Source organism: Pinus tabuliformis, chromosome Q (assembly GCF_031772625.1).
Source record: "Pinus tabuliformis cultivar Carrire ecotype Pingquan chromosome Q, CPIR1, whole genome shotgun sequence".
NCBI lineage: Eukaryota > Viridiplantae > Streptophyta > Pinopsida > Pinales > Pinaceae > Pinus > Pinus tabuliformis.
The window spans coordinates 383,683,642-383,708,066 of record NC_142296.1 but is presented as its reverse complement, the minus strand read 5'-3'; the positions used below and the strand labels follow the sequence as shown (position 1 = coordinate 383,708,066).

Genomic DNA, 24,425 nt, shown 5'->3' with positions numbered 1-24,425 from the left:
TTGAAAGTGTGGTCCTCCACATCCCTAACAATTAACCTGAGATGGTCCCCTTGAGTTGGATTGTGAGTTTTTAGACAAGGAACTTCACCCTCTTGTATTACTTCCTCTCACGTTTCTTCCTCTATTAGTAGTTCCTCGATATTTACATGGACTTTGTTTGACAATTCATCATCTATAGTATTGATTGTCATGGGAGATCTTTCTCCTACTCCTCTTGGGGAAAATCTATTACCATAAGGACGTGTTCTCGAGCTACTTCCCCTGAAGAAGTTTCGGGGAACCTTCCCAAGGAAAAGTGGCTGCGAGGATCTTGTCAGTTTGACATCCCTTTTTATCCCTAGATGCTTTTCTGCATAACGACCACAGTCAACTCCCTCAGCTACTAACAATAGCTTCCACATCCTAATGATGGCCCTGATTTGAGGATTTATTCCATATACGAAGTGCTCAACTTGATGTTTTTCTGTGCCTAGATAATGAATATATTTCACAAGCTCCATAAAACTTATCTCATATTCCTCCACTATTTTGTTACATTGGACTAGCATATGAAAGGCCCTGGCTTGCTGTTCTTGAAAGTAAGGTGGCAAGTATTTAGCGCGGAATCTTTTCTCGAACAATTCCAAGGGAATATTATCCGCTATGAGGTGTAATTGTTTTTCCAGATTTCCCCACCAAATCAAGGCACTTTCCCTTAACTGAAAGATGGAAATCTTGGTCTTGGATGTAGAAGAGTACTCTCTTAGTGAAAAACATCTATTCATTCCTTCTAGCCATGCTTCGGCACGTTCTCCAGCTTGTCCTCCTGAAAATTCTGGGAGTTTGATCTTTTGAATCTCACTAGAAATATCTTCTTTCGGTTGTCTATAATCAAAACCCTTGGGCTCCCCTGGGTTTCTTTCCTCAAGTCAAAGTTTCTCTTCTTTGGTATTAGCTATTGGCGACCTTTTAATGTTTCGAAAATGGCTTCCAATGAGCACATTATAATGGATAACTCAGGCGTTGAAGTGGTTGGAATTGATGACGGTCTCGGTGGTCGCGATGGAGATGATGATGACGAAGGTGGTGGCATTAGCAATGGTGATGCTACCCAATCGCGTCACCATCGTTAGTATGTCTTTACCATCGTAGCTTTTCCTAGATACATAATAAGATTTATGAAAATCTAAGGTATACTTTAGATTTAATAAGTATAACTTTCATAAATTAAAGGTCACATACAAGTATAGTTTTTTTTCTATTATTACCTATAGGTAGGTCTTACTAGTACCGAGGTCAAGGAGGGTGGTATCGCTACCTCCTTTTCCTACTGCATGGTGTTCTATCCTCATGCGTAATAATTCTTAGCTGAATGCAAGGGTCTTCATAGACCATAATATTAATTCATAATATTTGCCTAAAAAATTCTAGTCCTAATTGCAGAAGGGGTTATTGACATTTTTAGTTTCATTCTATAGTATAACTAGATGTTCAGTTATCAAAATCCAAAAATTTCAAAGTTCAAATAATATCTTCATTAATAACATAATAACATCTTAGTGTTATTGATTGGCTTACGATGATTTTGTTAGAAAATAACACCTTTATCACCATGGTACAAAATGTATACTTTTGATAGCTCATGTGAACACCCTTTTATAGACCCTTCAATTAATATCATGCCAATAGAAAAATTGTTTATCCTAAGTACTCTCCCTTTACACTCTACTTGTCCTAAATGATCCCTTTTATTTTTTCCATGTGCAAATAAAAGCACACATGTTAATGATAGATTATATTATTATTATATGAAAGGGAGGTCTTTTCATGTTAATCTAAGGTTCTGTATAAGAAGAGGTCATTAAGCATAATGGACATGAGTTGGGGTCGACCTATATTATTGTGAGGGCCACGAGTCAAATTTTCCATACAATCGCCCTCTTTGCAAGTATAGATTATACTTTAAAGATGTCTATGTGGTGGGATTTTAAGCTTTCCTAATCATATCTATATCTATATATCTATATATATATAATTAGCTGGACCACAAATGGTTATTCATTGGTTTCACCTATAGTGCATAAGTTGTTTCACTGATTTAGGCTAAAACGCTACAAATAAAAAATAAATATAAATTATTATATGTTTAAAGAAAAAAATCATCAATATGAACATAATGTCAATTCGATCACTCTTTAATGAATTGTTAATACAACACAGATTGCTAACTCCTAAATAAATGGTGAGAAGATGACATTTGTATTTTTATCTTTTTTATAATTTTATTATTATACATTTTCATATTTATTTTAATTAAATATATTTTAATGAATTGTTTTCATTAAAAGAAAACACCTTAACCAGACTCACTGCCAAACTTTTATTCCCACCAACTCATTTTTAATAACTATAAACTTTCTATAACTTTTATATATATATATATATATATATATATATATATATATATATATATATATATACATTTTCATATTTATTTTAATTAAATATATTTTAATGAATTATTTTCATTAAAAGAAAACACCTTAACTAGACTCACTGCCAAACTTTTATTCCCACCAACTCGTTTTTAATAACTATAAACTGTCTATAACTTATATATATATATATATATATATATATATATATATATATATATATATATATATATATATATATATATCAATCTATATCTATATATATCTATCTCTATATATATATATAGATATAGATATGTTAACAATATCCAAATGTGAAATAAAATAAAATAAAATTTTCCATCAAATTTAACCCCCGACATGGAGTTGCTTCCCCTAAAACTCGATACCACCGCCACGCGAGACGCGAGGACGACAAACACTGAAACAATTTGAACGCAACAGTATTGAAAAGAGTAGATTACATCATTGCCATTCCAGTTGTCCCCACAACGTAACATTTCATTGTCTTTTTCTATGTTTGGTAATCAGGATTTTCATGGAATCAAGGGAGTATTGGCCTTCTCGGTAGGATGTGGTAGCGCATGGGTCACTAAAAATTAAATGTAGAATGTGCATTCGTTTTCTACTTTCCATGGCTTTCTCTCTCCAATAATTTTTGTGGACGATTCTTTCTTCAACGATTAGGGAATGAGGATGGCATCTCTATCCTAATAGCGACTCATTTACATATTTGTTTGAAAAAATATCATAGGCTATCCCACAGCAAGCCATGTTCTACAAAGCATAATAGTTGTTAAATAAGAAATGAAGGAAAGGTTCTAAGCGAAATTTCGTTTGACGGGGGCTCATAGAACAAGATCTTATCTGTATTACTATTGAGATCGACAGACAGGACCGCTGAGACCAGACTCAAACGCATGTTGTAGTTTTGACTTTCCGTTGCTCATGGAAAGTTGATTCGCTTCCTCATTTATGTGGCATTCTCTCTTTGTTTCTTATGGAACTCTCATGTTCTCCATAATACTCACTTAATTGACTTTTCGCCAATCATTTGTATATGAATGACGCAAATAGAATGGGTGTCTCGTATACAAGGAAAGTAAGCCCAACATAAACAATTTTTTTGCATCCCAAATTCCCTTTGCATGAAGCTGCTAGAGTTGGAGTTCTAACCCAGAAAAACATGTAATTCGTTAATTTCTACACGACATTACATATTTCTAAAATTATTTAAAAGTGAATGAAGCGATTTAACATATTATCATCACTTAATCGATGTCCTAGGGTTTCCTATTTTAAAATGTCCAACGTTGAACCATCTGTATTGATTTGCCACCATACAATTGTCGCTACTCATTAGGAGCTATGATTTCAGGTCAATTTGTAACCTCCAAAGATGACTTTTTTTTCTGTCTATATTTATTCTACTCTCAATTCTGACAAAATCACTATTTCTGCCCAATACATATGAGTTTGACAAAATCATGATTTCTGCCCAATACATATGAGTTTGATGTGTTCACAACTTTAAGTATGGTAAAAGTCTGAGGACACAACTATGGGTGTATGGAAATATGGGTACTGGTTTGAGAACATACCTACGACAAGAATGATACCCATGTTGGCTATAACCATTCTGATACTTTGTTTTTATGATAAACAGAAATTATAGTTGAGTTTCACAGTTATTCCATACCGTATGGAGAGCCTAAAGGTCCAAAAGAGTTCAACCAATGCTCTGATACCAGACTGTAGGGCCCTAAATTATATAAGATATACCAAAGTTTGTAATTTACTCAGAGATTTAATTTAACCAGAATATGAAACTTGCTTTAAAAATTTAACCAGAATCCATAACTTTGACCTAAATTTATCATTAACCAGACAATGGATTTGAAAATAAAAATGTAGAAGAATACCTGGAAGTTAATTTGAAGAATTTTCTTGTTTGATGATTCCCAATTCACTCCTATTACCAAAAGACCAAAACCTCCCTACCAAACTGGGCACAACCTTGGTACCCAGCTTCAGAATACTTTAGAATTTCAGCACTGTGGCCCCCGTGCCCAAAAGCATCAAGAACAATCAAGGCTCAGTAATCCTCAGTCACTTTGTGGCTCTCTGTTGTAAATTCCTTCTCTATTTTTCTCCCAACTATTCTCCAAAAGAAAAATCCTCCCTAAAAACCCCCTTTCGACTCCCTTATAAGCTCCCTTCCACCGTCTCGAGCTCTCCACCGCCCTACCTGTCATCTCCTTGACTCTTCTTCATTACCTACCACCTATAATGTTTGTCTGTCTTCCCTATGTTAAATGAGTATATATAGATTATGTGACTCATTGAGGTTGCTGACTTTGTTGCCTTTCTTTTGAGTGAATTGATTTTATATTATAGTTTTCTTTTATGTAGTTTAATACAATGTTTTGTGAAATATGTTAGTTATTTTATTTATAATTTTTAATAATTCACTTTATTCTTAGCATATAATTAAATTAAATTATGCATCGATTAAATTTAATTCATAATTTATTACTTTTGTTGTTTATATATATATATATATATATATATTATGGTGAGTTATAAATTTACTTCGATAATCGATTTATTAACTTAGGTATAGATATTTTCCAATATTAGTCATTATGTATACTATTGCACTACATGTGGGTCATGCATATGTAGTTATCATATGGGTGGCTCATATGTATGCTAATATTCACATTCTATTTGTAATTGTATGTTAGGTCCCTATAATACTAGTGATTACTCCATTACTATTGTAGTTGTATCCCTTATTAATATTGTTGTGCCCCTATTGTCCCCATATTGTTATTACTGTGCCCCATAGAATCCCTCTATTGTTATTTTTGTGGCTTTATATTATTATTGTTAGGTCAGCTGGGTTATATTGTGACTCCTTAGACTCCTATATATAGAAAGGAGGTTTTGTCATTTGAATCATCGAAGAATTGTTCATTTGTGTAATGTAAAAGAGGTTTCCCCCTCGAAGAGGTTGAATTCTAAGGTGTTCAACTATATTTTCTATCTTTTTGTGAGCTGGTTTCATAACATTTGGTATCAGAGCTTTGGATTCTAGGGTTTCGTTGCTACAAATAGGTCATCATGGCATTTTCGCTATAACTTTTTTCTGCAACATTTCAGAAGCTAAAAAAAAACAATTTGACACGAAATCAGACTGAACCTCGGATCCGAATTTCAGAGCTTTTTGCACTATATTTGCAGAGATATGATCTGAGGAAGTTGGTGTTTTTACAGACTCCTGAATTACATTCCAAACAAGTGACCTCGGGAAAATCGTCATAACTTTCTCTTTGAGCATCGGATTGAAATTTCATAAGAAGGTACAGAAAGCGGATAGACTGTAGTTTCTTGTATATATTTTTCAAAGCCAAAAGGTCAAAACAGTGACTCGTGGCACGTTGTACAAGTTCGCTCTACTGAACTAGTCTATAATCAAGTCACTGTGGAAGATTTAGCATAACTCTTCGCTAGAGAATCCAATTTGGATCAGACTGGTGGCATTGGAAAGAGGACACAGAGGGCTACCGTAGGTCGCAATTTCAGAACTGGATGATCCGAAATTACAGAGATACATCAGATTCAATATCAAGCTCCTAAAAAGTGAAAAAAGGTGTGTAGTTTTTTTTAAATTTTTGCATAAGCTTGGTTTGAAAAATTAGTTTGAAGGAATTCAAAGGGCATAGTAAAGCATTATTATCAATAATTGATGCCCCGAGGTAAGAAAATTCAAACACCTAGTAAGCAACCTGAAAGCTCTAGCATGACTCGTGAAGAAGAGGAAGAAATGCAACATGATATATCAAAATTATGAGACCAAGTGCAACAAGTGTCACTTGCACAAAAAGTAATAGAATCTAAGATGGATGATTTAAAGAAAGATGTAGAAGCTAAGATGGATGGTTTAAAGAAAGGCGTAGAAGCTAAGATGGATTGTTTAAAGAAAGGTGTAGAAGCTAAGATGAATGACGTGGAAGCTAAGATGGATGATTTGAAGACAGGCATGGAAAATTTGAAGACGGGCATGGAAGATTTGAAGACAGATTTGACAAAGTTTCTACAAGTAATGCTTACTAATGGTGAAAGGGTAGTAAAGGAAACTCATGATGAGAACAAAAGAAATGTTAATCATGATTTCATATACTCTAATGTTGGATCGAAGACCCACCATATTCCAAAAATCGATATGAGGAAGTTTGATGGCAAGGATCCCGCAACATGGATATTACAGATGGAGCAATTTTTCGATCTCAATAATGTGCAAAACACACAAAAGGTACGTATTGCAACTTTATATTTGAAACCAAATTAGTTTGTATGGTATCAATGGCTTTGCTCTCGTAAACAAATTATCACTTGGGCAATTTTTATGGAAGAATTGAGAGCACATTATGAGGATACAAAAAACAACACTTTTTTTAGCCAATTGATAAGTCTCAAACAAAAGGGTTCAATAATGGAGCACATTGAGGAGTTCCAAAAATTGAACATAAGGGTAAAAAATATTCTAGAGGAGCATAGGATTGATGTGTTCATAGGGACTTTAAAGGATAATATCCAACATGATGTTCGCCTTTGGGAACCTGATTCATTAGAGAAGGCATTCAGGTTAGCAAGAAAAATGGAAAGCAAAATTATGGCAACCAAGAAGCATACCACTCATAACTATAAAGATGGAAGTGTTGTTGCCCCTAGTCTTCCACAACCTATAAGGTTGACACCACAAAATTTGGAAGAAAAAAGAGCAAAAGGGCTTTGTTACAATTGTGATAGCAAATACACTAAAGGTCATAAGTGTGCTGAGAAGAAATTATTCTACATAGATTGTGAAGAGGAAGAAGAAAAGGAGAAAGAAAGGTCAAAAGAAGAGGATATACTCCAGGAACAAAGCCTAGATAAAGAAGAAATGAATCCGACCATATCTTGTAATGCACTGGCTGGAATTACCACTCCTCAAACCATTAAGATAGAAGGACAAATCAAGAAGAAAAAGGTAATAGTGTTGATTAATTCAGGAAGTACCCACAATTTTATTCATTGTAAGGTAGCAAAAGAATTGAATTGCTTCCTATATCTAGCACCAGAGTGTCAAGTGATGGTTGCAAATGGAGGAACGATAAATTTCTCTGGAAAGTGCCATAATATCAAGCTATCCATGGGAGAATATGTATTAACTAGCCCAATGCTTTCCATTCCAATGGGAGGTGTTGATGTTGTACTAGGAGTCCAATGGCTACAATCCTTGGGTACAATAGCTTTTAATTTTCAAGAACTTTTCATGAAATTTTCTGTGGAAGGAAAGGAAGTTGAATTAAGGGGTATTGCAGGGAAACTGGGAAAGATAATCAGCTCTAACGGTATGAAAAAGCTTCTAAAAAAGGAACAAAGAGGTGTAATTGCACAATTATGTTCATTAGATGTTTCCACATCGGAATCATCTATTTCTCCAGATCTCAAAAAAGTCTTGGACAATCATTCCAATGTATTTGAGACTCCCAAAGGTCTCCCACCTATTCGTGATCATGATCATGCTATTCATCTGATTCCAGGAAGTGTTCCTCCAAACATCAGGCCGTACAGATATCCTTATGCCCAAAAGAGTGAAATTGAACGTATGGTTGGAGAAATGATAAAGGCTGGTATAATTCAACCTAGTCAAAGTTCTTTCTCTACTCCAGTAGATTGGTGCACAAGAAGGATGGATCATGGCCCATGTGTCTGGATTATAGGGAGCTCAACAATATCACTATTAAAGATAAGTTTCTCATTCCTGTCATTGATGAATTACTGGATGAATTGCATGGATCAATTTACTTCACCAAGTTGGATCTTTGTTCAGGATATCATCAAATCAGAATGAAGACTAAAGACATTCCGAAAATAGCATTTAGAAATCATGAGGGTCATTATGAATTTTTGGTCATGCCTTTTGGCCTTACCAATGCACCTTCTATATTTCAAGGTTTGATGAATTCCATTTTCAAACCCTTCCTTAGAAAATTTGTGTTAGTATTTTTTGATGATATACTAATCTACAGCAAGTCTTGGAAGGATCATGTTGAACATGTTGATAGGGTGCTACAACTATTGGAGGAGAAATAATTATATGCAAAAAGATCCAAATGTTTCTTTGGAGTACAAGAGGTGGAATATCTGGGTCATATTGTATCTCATGAAGGAGTTAAGGTAGACCCTAGCAAAATTAAAGCCATTAAGGAATGGAAAATCCCCACATCCATAAAGCATCTGCGAGGATTTCTCAGGTTGACAGGGTATTATCATAAGTTTGTTAAGAATTATGGGAGAATAGCAGCACCTCTAACAACATTATTGAAGAAAGATGCATTTTCATGGACTCCAGAAGCGACAAAGGCCTTCGAACATCTTAAAAAGGCAATGTGCCAAGCATCGGTCTTAGCTACACCGGACTTCACAAAAACCTTTATTGTGGAATGTGATGCTTCAGGAAATGGAATTGGTGTTGTTTTAATGCAAGATGAAAGACCCATTGCTTTTGAAAGTCGTCCAATCAAGGGAAAGTTTTTACACAAAGCTATTTATGAGAAGGAAATGTTGGCAATACTACATGCACTTAAGAAATGGCGACCCTACCTAATGGGAAGACACTTCAAGGTAAAAACGGATCATGATAGCCTTAAATACTTTTTAGAACAAATATTATCCTCTGAAGAGCAACAAAAGTGGGTCACAAAGATGTTGGGTTATGACTTTGAAATCATCTACAAAAAAGGGAAGCAAAATGTGGTGGCAGATGCACTCTCAAGAAAGGATGAGGATGTGGAAGCATTGTTGTGCGCCATTTCTATATCCAACCAGATTGGATAAACGAAGGAAGGGAGGAATGGAAGAATGATGAAGAAGTGTGGGCACTTATTCAAAAGTTACAACAAGATTCCAGTACATTTGATACATTTAGCTGGCAAAATGATTCGTTATGGTACAAAGATTGGTTATACCTCTGTAAGAATTCCCAACTCAAACAAAAGATTCTTATGGAATTGCACACTTCTCCCTTAGGAGGGCACTCAGGATTTTTAAAAACTTACCACAGGGTTAAGAAGGAATTTTTTTGGGATGGCCTTAAATCGGATATTCAAAAGTTTGTGGCGGAATGTTTGGTTTGCCAACAAAATAAAGTTGAAATAATTAAGACCCCAGGTCTATTACAACCTTTATCCATTCCAAGCCAATGTTGGGAGGACGTTTCAATGGATTTTATCATAGGTTTACCCAAGTCTGAGGGAAAGAGTGTCATCATGGTGGTAGTTGAAAGACTTACCAAGTATGCACACTTTTGTGCATTATCACATCCATTTAAATCTAGTACAATTTCTACTACATTTATGGAAACAATTCAAAAGCTACATGGAAATCCAAAGATTATTATAAGTGACAGAGATCCCATTTTCACTGGAAATGTTTTGACAGAATTATTTTCTTGTCTTGGTACTCAGTTATCTCATAGCTCATCTTATCATCCTCAATCTGATGGGCAAACTGAGATAGTAAACAAATGTTTGGAAGGATATCTTCGTTGCTTTGTATCTGATAAACAGACACAGTGGGTCAAATGGTTGCCTCTGGCTGAATTGTGGTATAACACTTCCTTCCATACAGCAACAAAAATGACCCCATTTATAGCACTTTATGGATATCAGCCACCATCCATCACATCATATTTAAGAGAAAATTCTAAGGTTCAAGCAGTGGAACATCACATCGAACATCAACAACAAGTCCTCCAACTCTTAAAGGATAACCTCATGTTGGCACAGAATAGAATGAAACAACAGGCAGATCAGCATCGCAGCGAAAGAAGTTTTGATGTAGGTGATTGGGTATTCCTACGGCTACAACCATATAAACAAATGTCCCTCAAGCAAGATAAGAAGGATAATAAATTATCACCAAAGTATTATGGTCTGTACGAGGTGTTGCAAAAGATTGGTACTATGGCATACAAATTGGAGCTTCCTACAGCTTCTTGAGTGCACGCAGTTTTCCATGTTTCATGTTTAAAGAAGGTTATAGGTGACAAGATCCCAGTTCAAACAATATTTCCATAACTTGGAAAGGAAGGGAAAATTATATTGGAACCAGAAGCAGTCATAGAAACAAGAACTCGATAGCTACGAAATCGATCAATTTCGGAGTATCTCATCAAGTGGAAGAACTTATCCGTTGAAGATTCCACATGGGAGGATGAGAATTTTATACAGAAGCATCCAGAACTACTCAAGCATTGAGGACAACATGTTTTTGAAGGAGAGGGGCATGTTAGGTCCCTATAATACTAGTGATTACCCCATTACTATTGTAATTGTATCCCTTATTAATATTGTTGTGTCCTTATTGTCCCCATATTGTTATTACTGTGCCCCATAGAATCCCTCTATTATTATTTTTGTGGCTTTATATTATTATTGTTAGGTCGGCTGGGTTATATTGTGACTCCTCAGACTCGTATATATAGAAAGGAGGTTTTGTCATTTGAATCATCGAAGAATTGTTGATTTGTGTAATGTAAAGGAGGTTGCCCCCTCAAAGAGGTTGAATTCTAAGGCGCTCAACTATCTTTTATATCTTTTTGTGAGCTGGTTTCATAACATTGTAGGTGAGACATTACATACACTTATTCGCATGCAAAGAGTGATAATTGACCCGCTATAGTTATAGCTTATGTTTAAAATGGAAAATGCGTGAAAATGTTTGGGCAAGGGAGAAAAGTAGATTTCTTTTTCATTTTAACCTCTACTTTCTAAATAGCGTCGACAATTTGTAAGTCCCGGTTCAAAACCTGTGGGCAATCAATGCTTTATATAATGGATCTGAAGACAAATATCTAAATATTCATGAAACCAATTTTCATATCAAAAAAATGTTTACATTATGATAAATGCATATATAAATACATCAAATATTGGTCTAAGATATAAATACTACCTTAACCACACAATCATTATGTTGAGAGAATATATTAACCACACACTTAAATAGGATCTAAGATCTCTCTTAGATGTAACAAACTTCTAAACAAAGCAAAGCATTCTATACAAGATACGTAGGAGTTAATTACTCCAACACCCTCCCTTAACGAGTACTTGTCTTGATCTCCATCAAGTAAGGTCTTCATGAGCATCCTATAATCATTTTGAAATCTTCTAAGCTACTAACTCCATCAAGTTGTCTCTTAACCCTCGTAAAGGTGTAGTCGACAAGCTAGATTCATGAGTTCCACCATCGAACTCTAGAATCATGGATCTCCCGAATTCAATTACTGAACAACATCCCAAGTTGTCGAATAACCTCACCAAAATACCACTACACGTCTTCAAAAAATGAGGGATTCTTTTGTTAGGCCCCTATACTACTAGTGTAACCCCTTATTGTTATTAGTACAACCCACTTATTATATTGATGTACCCATGTAGTGCCCATATTATTACTCTTGTTCCCCATAGAAGCCCACTATTGTTATTATTGTGCCCTTACATTATTATTGTTATGTCGGCTCTGATTATGTTATGACCCCTTAGACTCCTATATATAGAAAGGAGGTATTTTCATTTGTATCATCCAAGAATTGTTCATTTATGTAATGTAAAGGAGGTTGCCCCCTCGAAGAGGCTGAATTTTAAGGCGTTGATCTATCTTTTCTATCTTTTTCTTGAGCTGGTTTCATAACATTTGGTATCAGAGCTTTGGATTCTAGGGTTTTGCTGCTCCAAACAGGTCATCGTGGCATTTTCGCTATAACTTTTTTTCTGCGACGTTTCAGAAGTTGCAAAAAAAACCCATTTGAGAAGAAATCGCGCTAAACCTCGGATCTGAATTTCAAAGCTTTTCGCACTATATTTGCGGAGATATGATCTGAGGAAGTTGGTCTTTTTGCAGACTCCTGAATTGTATTCCAAACAGGTGACCTGGGGAAAATCGTCATAACTTTCTCTCTGGGGATCGGATTGCAATTTCGTAAGAAGGTACAGAAAGAGGATGGATTTTAGTTTCCTGTATGCATTTTTCAGATCCAAAGGTCGAAACAGTGACTCGTGGCACGTCGTACAAGTTTGCTCTACTGAACTAGTCTATAATCAAGTCACTGTCGGAGATTTCGCATAACTCTTCCTTGGAGAATCCAAATTGGATCAGACTGGTGGCATTGGAAAGAGGAAACGGAGGGCTACTATAGGTCACAATTTCAGAACTTAAAGATCTGAAAGTACAGAGTTACAGTCGTTTCAAGGTCGAGCTCCTAAAATCAAGAAAAATCAAGATGAGGAAGTTTGATGGCAAGGATCCGGTAAATTGGATACTTCAGATGGAGCAATATTTTGATCTACATGGTGTACAACTGTTACAAAAGGTATGTATTGCATCTTCATATTTAGAACTAGCTCAATTTTTATGGTATGAAGGGCTTTGTTCTCGTAAACAACTTGTTACGTGGTCAATTTTCACAGAGGAAATGATAGCACATTATGAGGATACAAAGAGCGACACCTTCTTTAGAGCAACACCACAACAATTGGAAAGAGTAAAAGGGCTTTGTGACATAGTGGAAAGAAAAATTATGGAAACCAGGAAGCGTACCCCTCACAACTATAAAGATGGAAGTGTTGTTTCTCCTAGCCTTCCACAACCTACAAGGGTTACACCACAACAATTGGAAGAAAAAAGAGAAAAAGGGCTTTGTTACAATTGTGATAGCAAATGCACTAAAGGTCATAAGTGTGCTGAGAAGAAATTATTTTACATAGAATATGAAGAGGAGGAAGAAAAGGATCAAGAAACATCAAAAGAAGAAGATATACGCCAGGACCCCACCCCAGAGAAAGAAGAAATGAATTAGACCATATCTTGTAAAGCATTGGCAAGAATTGCCACTCCTCAAACTCTCAAGATAGAAGGACATATCAATAAGAAAAATGTGCAAGAAGTGAAAGATCACATCGAGAAAGAAGAAATGAATCCAACCATATCTTGTAATTCATTGTTCGAAATTACCACTCCTCAAACTATCAAGATAGAAGGACATATCAAGAAGAAAAATGTTCAAGAAGTGGAAGATCACATCGAGCACCAAGAAATGAATCCGACCATATCTTGTAAAGGATTGGAAGAAATTACCACTCCTCAAACTCTAGAGATAGAAGGACATATCAAGAAGAAAAAGGTTCAAGTAGTGAAATATCACATCGAGCATCAACAACAAGTTCTCCAACTTTTAAAGGATAACGCCACTTCGGTGCAAAATCAAACAAAACAACAGGTAGATAAACATCGTAGTGAAAAATGTTTTGATGTAGGTGATTGGGTATTTTTACTGCTACATCTCAAGCAAGCTATTTATGAGAAGGAAATGTTGGCAATACTACATGCACTTAAAAAATGGCGACCTTACCGAATGGAAGACTCTTCAAGGATGAGGATGTGGAAGCATTGTTTTGTGCTATTTATATTATCCAACCAGATTGGATAAACGAAGCAAGGGATGAATGGAAGAAGGACGAAGAAGTATGGCCACTTATTCAAAAGTTGCAAAAGATCCCAATTCAAACAATATTGCCAGAAATTGAAGAGGAAGGAAAAATCATATTGGAACCTGGAGCAGTCACAGAAACAAGAACCCGAAAGCTACGAAATCGATCAATTTCAGAGTATCTCATCAAGTGGAAGAACTTACCCGCTGAAGATTCCACATGGGAGGACAAGAATTTTATACAGAAGCATCAAGAACTACTCAAGCATTGAGGACAACGCTTTTTGAAGGAGAGGGGCATGTTAGGCCCCTATACTACTAGTGTAACCCCTTATTGTTATTAGTATAACCCACTTATTATATTGATGTACCCATGTAGTGCCCATATTGTTACTATTGTGCCCCATAGAAGCCCACTATTGTTATTATTGTGCCCTTACATTATTATTGTTATGTCGGCTCTGATTTTGTTATGACCCCTTAGACTCCTATATATAGAAAGGAGGTCTTTTCATTTGTATCATCCAAGAATTGTTCATTTATGTAATGTAAAGGAGGTTGCCCCCTCGAAGAGGCTGAATTATAAGGCGTTGATCTATCTTTTCTATCTTTTCTTGAGCTGGTTTCATAACATCTTCCCTAGATCTCCAATTGCCAAAATAACTAAACAACCACCCATTTTGAGCTTTTACCTGCACCTAGTTCCTTTTATAAATCACTGGAAACCATAAAACCAATTCATTGACCTCTTTTGCATTGTAGACTACAAACCAGAGTAATATTGAATATAATTAAAAATTATCTGACAAAAAATAAAATAAATGGCCATACAATTTCATCATAGTTGCTTCTCAAGCAATTACTCTATTGTCCTTGGCGACGACTAACCTTGACCTTGGCTTGAAACTCGTGGTTGGAAACTGAGGGGGCCATGATAATGTTATTTTTGTTAGTGTTGATTTCACATCACCATATCCTTTCCTTCTCCTTAGTAGCATTAAATGGCGGGAAGCTTTCATTGAGATTGGACACACCACCACAATACAGCAATGAGCAATACGAAATACAATACATGTGAAGGCGACATGCAAGGTTCACGCACAACTTTGTCCCACTCTTGGGCTGCAACAACTACCCAAAATGCTGCTCCACCATGGCTTCCACTGTGCTGAACAGAGTCAATTTCATCAGATTCATGTTACCCCTCGTATACATGTATTGGCACAAATTCCTAATATGCTAGACAACTGGGAATATGACAATGCAATAACAAAAACTGATCTCATCATTATGCACAAGGATATCGCCATCGCATCATTTAACACTGATTCTCCAAATGCCAAAGCATGGAGGTCATCGTTGGCTACTTGTCTTTCTATTGTAATGTCCATTTGGAGACATCCTCTCCTTCTCTACTTGAATAATGATACACTCAATGCATCACTGTGAACAACTTCCATACGCTCAACACACTGTGGGCGAGATACAAAAGAGCATATAACTGCAACGAGTTTATTTTATGGACAACAAACTCAAATGAACAAACCAACACGCACTATCTTATCCCTCCAGGACCCTAGACACTCCCATGAGGGAGGCAAGCCAAAAAAAGCCTCTAATACCAATTTGTGAACCATAGGTCCTCTCATGAGGAAGGCAAGCCCAAAAGGGATACACAAATTTGTGAAACCAATTTTCATACCAAAAATATGTTTACATTGTTATAAACACATATATAAATACATCAAATATTAGTCTAAGATTAAAATACTATATTAACCACGCAATCAGTGTATTGAGAAAATATCTCAACTACACACTTAAATACAATCTAAGATCTCTCTTAGATGTAACAAACTTCTAAACAAAACAAATCATTCTAAATAAAGAAAATCATTATATACAAAACAAGATTTAACTAGTCAACATAAACAATTATTCTGACAAAAACTTCCATTCAGATAATTCGTAAACGAGTTGTCTTTAGTGCGACTTTTTGGAAGCTTTTCCAGTGGGTTTTTCTAGTCTAATTTCTTTAAAATCTGGCAGGATTTTATTGAAATCACAAGCTTGATGGGTAACCCTGCACAATGGAAGTGCCCTAGGGGTTTTTCAGTGTGTTGAATTGTTATGAAACCAGCTCACAAAAAGATAGAAAAGATAGATAAACGCCTTAGAAAAAAGCCTCTTCGAGGGGTCAACCTCCTTTACATTACACAAATGAACAATTCTTGGATGATACAAATGACAAGACCTTCTTTCTATATATAGGAGTCTAAGGGGTCATAATATAATTAGAGCCGACATAACAATTATAATGTAAGGGCACAATAATAACAATAGTGGGCTTCTATGGGGCACAATAATAAATATGGGGACTAGATGGGCACAACAATATAATAAGGGGGTTGTACTAATCACAATAAGGGGTTACACTAGTATTATAGGGACCTAACATGCCCCTCTCCTTCAAAAAGTGTTGTCCTCAACGCCTGAGTAGCTCTTGATGCTTCTATACAAAATTCTTGTCCTCCCATGTGAAATCTTCAGCGGGTAAGTTCTTCCACTTGATGAGATACTCTGAAATTGATCGATTTCGTAGCTATCGGGTTCTTGTTTCTGTGGATGCTCCAGGTTCTAATATGATATTTCCTTCCTCGTAAAGTTCTGTTATTGTTTGAACTGGGATCTTCTACAACTTTTGAATGAGTGGCCACACTTCTTCGTCCTTCTTCCATTCATCCCTTGCTTCGTGTATCCAATATGTTTGGATAATAGAAATAGCACAAAACAATGCTTCCACATCCTCATCCTTTCTTGAGAGTGCATCTACAACAACATTTTGCTTCCCTTTTTTGTAGATGATTTCAAAGTCATAACTCAACATATTTGTGACCCATTTTTTTTGTTCTTCTAAAGATAATCTTTGTTCTAAAAAGTATTTGATACTATCATGATCCATTTTTACCTTGAAGTGTCTTCCCATTAGGTGAGGTCGCCATTTCTTAAGTGCATGTAGTATTGCCAATAGTTCCTTCTCATAAATTGCTTGCTTGAGATGTAGCTGTAAAAATACCCAATCACCTACATCAAAACTTCTTTCACTGCGATGTTGATTTGCCTGTTGTTTCATTCGATTTTGCACCAAAGTGACATTATCCTTTAAAAGTTGGAGAACTTGTTGTTGATGCTTGATGTGATATTTCACTGCTTGAATCTTTTTCTTCTTGATATGTCCAACTATCTTGAGAGTTTGAGGAGTGGTAATTTGTTCCAACGCATTACAAGATATGGTTGGATTCATTTCTTCTTTCTCTAGGGTTGGTTCCCGATGTATATCCTCTTCTTTTGACGTTTCTTGATCCTTTTCGTCATTAGGAGGCCTTTCTTGTAGCAGCTTTGTCCCACCTTCCTTCAAACCTTCCATGTCTTTCTTCAAATCTTCCATGCCTTTCTTCCAATATGCTTTCATACCATTGATATTAGCTTCCATGGCATAGATAAAACTATTTATCTTTTGCTTCTCTAGAATATCATTTACCCTTATATTCAATTTTTGAAAGTCCTCAATGTGCTCTGCCATTGAACCCTTTTGTTTGAGATTTATCAATTGGCTAAAGAAGGTGTTGCTCTTGGTATCCTCATAATGTGTTATCATTTCCTCTGTGAAAATTGACCACGTGACAAGTGGTTTACGAGAACAAAGCCCTTTATACCATAAAAATTGATTCGGTTCTAAATAATTAGATGCAATATGTACCTTTTGTAACAATGGTACACCATGTAGATCAAAATATTTCTCCATCTGTAGTATCCAATTTACTGGATCCTTGCCATCAAACTTCCTCATCTCGTTTTTTCTTGATTTTAGGATCTTGATCTTGAAACAACTGTAACTCTGTTATTTCGGATCTCTAAGTTCTAAACTTTTGGTCTGTAATAGCCCTCTGAGTCCTCTTTCTAACTCCATAAGTATGATTGCAATTGGATTCCTAAAGAAATATTTATTCCCAATCTCCTGTGATGACCTAATTATAGACTAGTTCAGTAGAGTGAACTTGTACGACGTGTCACATGTCACCATTTTAACCTTAGGTTCTGAAAACTATACTCAAACAAAATACAGTGCATCCTCTTTCTGTAACTTCTTACAAATTTTCAATCTGATTCTCAGAGAGAAAGTTATGACGATTTTCCCAAGGTCACCTGTTTACAATGTAATTCGGGAGTCTGCGAAAATCCTAACTTCCTTAGATCATATATCCGAAAATATAGCAATCCAAGATCTGAAATTTGAACTCGAGGTTCAAACCGATTTCATATCAAATGGGTTTTGTTTTTAACTTCTGACACTTCGTAGTGAAAACGTTATAGCGAAAATTCCATGATGACTTGTTTTAGATGAAATTATGGAGCTTGCAAAAACCCTAACTTCCTCAGATCATATCTCCGAAAATATAGCGAGGCAAGATCTGAAATTTGGATCCGAGGTTCAACGCAATTTCATCTCAAATGGGGTTTTTTTTTTGCACTTCTAAAACATCGCAGAAACAAAGTTATAGCGAAAATTCCACGATGACCTGTTTGGAGCAGTGAAACCCTAGAATCCAAAGCTCTAATACCAAATGTTATGGAACCAGCTCACAAAAAGATAGAAAAGATAGATAAACACCTTAGAAATATGCCTCTTCGAGGGGGAAACCTCTTTTACATTACACAAATGAACAATTCTTGGATGATACAACTGACAAGACCTCCTTTCTATATATAGGAGTCTAAGGGGTCATAATATAATCAGAGCCGACATAACAATAATAATGTAAGGGAACAATAATAACAATAGTGGGCTTCTATGGGGCACAATAATAACAATATGGGGACTACATGGGCACAAAAATTTAATAAGGGGGTTGTACTAATAACAATAAGGGGTTACACTAGTATTATAGAGACCTAACATGAATCCATATATACAGTAAAAAACCCAATTTAAATAACACAAATTAAGATTTCACCTCAATTTTTTCCACTGGATTCCGACACCAGAAAGTCCAAAAAGTTGCACTAAAGAAAACGCCATTCGTAAATGGCGTTGAGAAATAATAATTGATAACTAAATTCATTCATTAAGTGGACAATCAATGAAAACCCCATGGCAACGACCTCTCCTGTCACTTCAAGTACGACAACTCCACATTGAAGTTTCTTCTCACGTTGTAAAAATACGACATATTGAAGGTATCTACAATTCAGATATTTGTCCCAAAAATATCCTTATCAAGTTGATAGTGGTACAATTTTCTTTGATATTATATTATGGCCTCGCTACTCTATTATTACTTAGCCATAACTTGTACTCAAATCTTGTAGTTAACCGAATATATCAAATCAAGATCAAGCGATTACTTGGATGAAATCATAATGATATCCACCCATGTCAAATAAAGATTCTGAAAAATATCTTGTGTTCATTGTTACTTGTATCAATGTGGCACTTGCATATACTTTCATATTTTCCCCCTTTCCATCTCTTTTCTTGTTTGGTTGGACATAATTTTGAGCGTCATTCAACGTGTTAAACCTTCTCATCTTTTTTTATCTTCAGTTTTGGCATCAATTTCACCACTATTTTAGACTCATTTGGGGAGTCCCACACACTTGGCCTTTTTCCAATGGTGAGCTTCTCCGATGTCATTAGCCATTCTAAGGATGGTCCAAGCACCTAGTTACGTCGTAAGGCATTTCCCTCTGAAAAAAACTCTCCTCTCATATTACGTGTACATTCATGTGCCTTTGATTTAAGTGTTAGATGATTAAAATAGTTTGAGTGATTTGATTAATTTGATCGGTATTAAATTAAAAAAATTAGTTACAAATTTAGTTATAAGACTCGCCAGGCAGGAAGAAGGCAGGAGGTATCTGTCGAATCATCTTCATTGCAGGTGCTACCAACAAGAAAACAACAATGGTGTCAAGGTTGCTTAAAGGCTGAGAGGTGACTATGCTAGGCTCAAGTTTCCTCACCTTAAACGCCATTTGGAAGTGAATTCCCTCACCCCCTGGACTGATAATTTCATGCTGCCATCATCTATTGATTGCCAAGCTACAAGCAATTTTCCAAAGCTTGAAACAACCTTTGGAAAGCATGTCTAAGACTAAAGGATCAGAAGACATTTCATGTGCATATGAGAATTTAGACTCTCTTGGGTCAATGTGGGATGAAGATACGAAGAAGAATGATGTTGTGTCTGTCAAGTCCAGAATTTGGGGTTTTTCAATGCAAGCGTGTAGGACGTGTTCAAGGACTCTACATCCAGCTCGTCTTCTCCTTGCATGGAGATGCGAGGTTGGAGGGTTTAGATGCCTGGAAGAACTTAAGAATGCTAGAGGCTTCTCTAGTCTCTGAAAATGATGAAGTCTTGTGTTCTTCATCATCATTTTTCCCCAACTTACCATCAAATGGCTTCGGCCACTCTGATGGCCTGGTATGGCGCTTGAGTTTTCAAGGGCAGAACCAATGCAAAGGAGAATCCATTGAATCGGCCATGGTTTTGCAAAGGTGCTTATGTCCATCATCGTCATTTTTTATCTCATTGATTTCAGCTCAGCAGTGGCTGAAGAGCGCAGGAGGAACACTGGAGTCGTGACATCTCTACTTGGTATGGAGTCAGGGCATTTTTGTTTCACCTCGGGGCGTTTCTATTTCTTCTGGTGAGCTAGGCTCTTGTCATGGCCTTCACCAGGTGCCTGTGTTGTGGAAGCGTTCTCAAACCTGGTGGATCTCGCGCATGGGTGACCATATTATTCTTTATTTTCTTGATAATGTTCTTGATTTCCAAGGAGTTACAGGCTGCATCAATTAGGTTACCAGAGGCATTTTTAGTGCCTATGTTACAGAAGAGGAGTATTTTTTTTTAAACCTCATCCGAATTTGTTTTTGTTATTATTTTCTGTTGTCCATTCTTCTGGCAAGATTTTTATCCTTGCCTCTAAATTGGGCATAGGCAGAGATAGAAACAGATACTTTGATGATTCCACCATTACAGCATTGAATTCAGTTGGGGAATCAGAATCTCCTTCGGCTTCCAAGTCGGAGACACGGGCAAAGACAAAAACAAATACTTTTAGTAACATGCCATCCTTCTTGGCCTCCTCGAAATGGGTAGAGCTTGACGATTATTTGCTCAATATTCCTTCTCTGGACATGGACATTAATTGGGATGTGCTCCCCTAATATTATAATTGCTTGTACTAGTGTAAAGTTACCATTCAGTAGTTGCAATTTTTAGTATGATGGGTTGTGCCTAAACATGTTTTTATTGAATAGATAAATACATTCCATCTTCCTCTATAATTTATTAATTTATCATTTTGTGTATCATAATGTTGAATGTATACAGAAGTTTACCAGCTTCCTCTGTAATATATTCATTTATCAGTTTGTGTATCATAATGTTGGGGAATCAGAATCTCCTTCGGCGTCCAATTCAGAAACACAGGCAGAGACAAAAACAAATACTTTGTGTAGCATTCCATCCTTCTCGGCCTCCTCGAAATGGGCAGATCTTAACGATTATTTTCTCATTATTCCTTCTCTGGACATGGGCATTAACTAGGATGTGCTCTCCTAATATTATAATTTCTTGTACTTGTGTAAAGTTATCATTCAGTAGTTGCAATTTTTAGTATGATGGGTTGTGCCTAAACATGTTGTTATTAGATAGATAAATAAATACCATCTTCCTCTGTAATTTATTCATTTATCAGTTTGTGTATCATAATGTTGAATGTATACAAAAGTTTACCATATTCCTCTGTAATTTATTCATTTATTAGTTTGTGTATCATAATGTTGAATGTATCATTTGTCAATTTTTCCTTTTGTATTTCACACCGCATATAAATTACTAAGCTTTATACTTAATATCACATACCCACCAAACTTTAAGTTTCAGATGACAGGCCCAGTCATGATAAATGTGATGTAGAATAGCAGATGCAATGTTATCAATACCCACCAAACTTTAAGTTTCAGATGACATGCCTAGTCATGATAAATGTGATGTAGAATAGCAGATGTAATGTTTTCTGTCAAATAGTGCATCCTGGTATGGAGGGAACTTATTCTTCTCTCTTTTCTTACAAAACTCTAATCCCTAGCATAATTAATTTCATTCATAATATTGGATTCACGGTGAGTGATGGCCCAAAGAAACAACTTTCTTACTCATTTCCCTTTTTGTCTTGATCAATAGTTCCAATACCAAGTCTTGACCTGTTCTTATTCATTTGAACATTTTATGGTGATTGAGTCAATGGAAAAAATTATTTTTATTTTTTCCAGTAGCACTTGACCTGTTCTTATACATTTGAACATTTTATGGTGATTGGAGTGTCAGAACTATAAAATAAATTTGTGCATGCAGTACGAGAAAAATGGAACCTTCCCAAATGGGTTGAAGTGCAAATTTTCCCATGGACACAATGACCTTAGGCCTTTATCAACTTCATCAAGTCTTCTATCAGGTGCAACAGTTGGAACTCGGCCTTCAACTGCATTTTCTCTAAGATCTTATTCCAATGAGGAATTTGATGATGTAAATCTATTCAAATCTGAGAGTTTTTTTTCCTTTAGAGTTACGTTGAATACCTTACAGTTTCTCATCCAACTAGATGTATTTATCACTTGCACATTCATATGTAGTTTTCAATTTGTAGCAAATTGGTACATGGAAGATTCCCCATATGAGGCGTCATATATCCTCTAGTTACTGGAAATGAGCTGAAGAAATTTGTCATCTTCGGAGCCAGGTATTGTTGAATTGAAAAGGATGGAGCTGGAGGTTTATCATCATCTTCTTCTAGCTGGAATAGAATTGGGAGGTGGTCAAAGGATCCTCCAGACCCTACCCAAGATTGATAGCTTCCTACCTCTTATAACACTTTCCCAGCCAAAGAAATATATCTAGCCTTTTAGAAATACCATCTCTTCCTTTCCTAAAATTCCTCCAGGTAGGGACTAACTTCATAGGTTCCACATCAACCAGATTAAGCTCCTCAAAGAGATTAGATACATAGTCTGCCATAGGATCAACCCTAGCATCCTCTCCCCATACCTCTCGGGAACTTAGGGTAAAGTGTCAATCCTCGTCAACCAATCATCTAACTGATCATCCCTTTAACTGCCATCTTCAAAGCCTGTTCGATTGATTAGCTTTTTCATCATAGAAGGGAGGAGGAAAGTAGGGGAGACCACCTACAGCCAAGTAGATAGGCTGAGAGGAACAAGGTATTGAGCACATATATTGGTCTGAGCAAGAAATAGATTTTCAAGTTGAGGTTATTAAAATACTAATGAAAACAACCACTTTCATCGTTTTCTTTCCAGCTAACAGTATAAAGTCAACCATGTTATAAGGGTGATTACCAAACCAAGAAGGGCATGAATGATTGAGACCTAGGTGGAGCAGCAGGTTGGTCTCTATTGGTTCTTACCTTCCCATATCGGTATCTGGAGAGGAGGGTTGAGATTGAACTGCGTGAATAACTTGAAAAGGAATGAAGAAGTTGTCTTGAAGTGAATTCCTTCACCCCCTGGACTAGTAATTCCATGCTATCATCGTCTGTTGATCCCAAGCTACAAGAAATTTGCCAAAGCTTGAAACAACCTTTGGAAAGCATGTTTAAGATTCAAGAATCAGAAGAAATTTCATGTGCATATGAGAATTCAAGCTCTCTTGGATCAGTGCAGGATGAAGATGCGAAGAAGAATCATGTTGTGTCTATCCAGTCTGAGACTTGTGATTCCGATAGTAGTGGTGATTTCACCATTACAACATTGAATTCAACTGGGGAATCAAAATCTCCTTCGGCTTCCAAGTCGAAGACACGGGTAGAGACATAAATGGATACTTTGATTATTCCACCATTACAACATTGAATTTGGCTAAGGAATCAGAATCTCCTTCGGCTTCCAAGTCGGAGACACGGGCAGAGACAGAAACAGATACTTTTTGTAGCTTTCCATCCTTCTTGGCCTCCTCAAAATGGGTAGAGCTTGAGAATTATTTTCTCAATATTCCTTCTCTAGACATGGACAGTAACTGGGATGTGCTCTCCTAATATTATAATTGCTTGTACTAGTGTAAATTTAGCATTCAGTAGTTGCTATTTTTAGTATGATGAGATGTGCCTAAACATGTTGTTATCATATAGATAAATAAATTCCATCTTCCTCTATAATTTATTCATTTATCAGTTTGTGTATCATAATGTTGAATGTATACAGAAGTTTACCATATTCCTCTGTAATTTATTCATTTATCAGTTTGTGTATCATAATGTTGAATGTATCATTTGTCAATTTTTCCTTCTGTATTTCACACCGCATATAAATTACTAAGCTTTATACTTAATATCACATACCCACCCAACTTTAAGTTTCAAATGACATGCCCAGTCATGATAAA

General features: G+C 36.0%; 1 protein-coding gene across 1 annotated transcript; it reads left to right on the top strand.

Annotated features, from left to right (window-relative positions):
- The first annotated feature begins 962 nt into the window (after positions 1-962).
- LOC149219793 (uncharacterized) lies at positions 963-24,078 on the top strand. The gene is made up of 3 exons (XM_089386916.1): positions 963-1,111; positions 23,524-23,848; positions 23,935-24,078. Exons 1-3 carry the CDS (start codon positions 963-965, stop codon positions 24,076-24,078), a joined length of 618 nt encoding a protein of 205 aa, XP_089243042.1.
- The last annotated feature ends 347 nt before the right edge of the window (positions 24,079-24,425 follow it).

What these genes read in the sequence shown, in the direction of transcription:
- LOC149219793 (XM_089386916.1), top strand. Translation starts at nt 963, where the DNA reads ATGGCTTCCAATGAGCACATTATAATGGATAACTCAGGCGTTGAAGTG. An exon ending in CAATCGCGTCACCATCGTTA is followed by an intron (nt 1,112 to 23,523) that starts GTATGTCTTTAC and finishes GGAATGAAGAAG; the next exon opens with TTGTCTTGAAGTGAATTCCT. An exon ending in CTTCCAAGTCGAAGACACGG is followed by an intron (nt 23,849 to 23,934) that starts GTAGAGACATAA and finishes TCGGCTTCCAAG; the next exon opens with TCGGAGACACGGGCAGAGAC.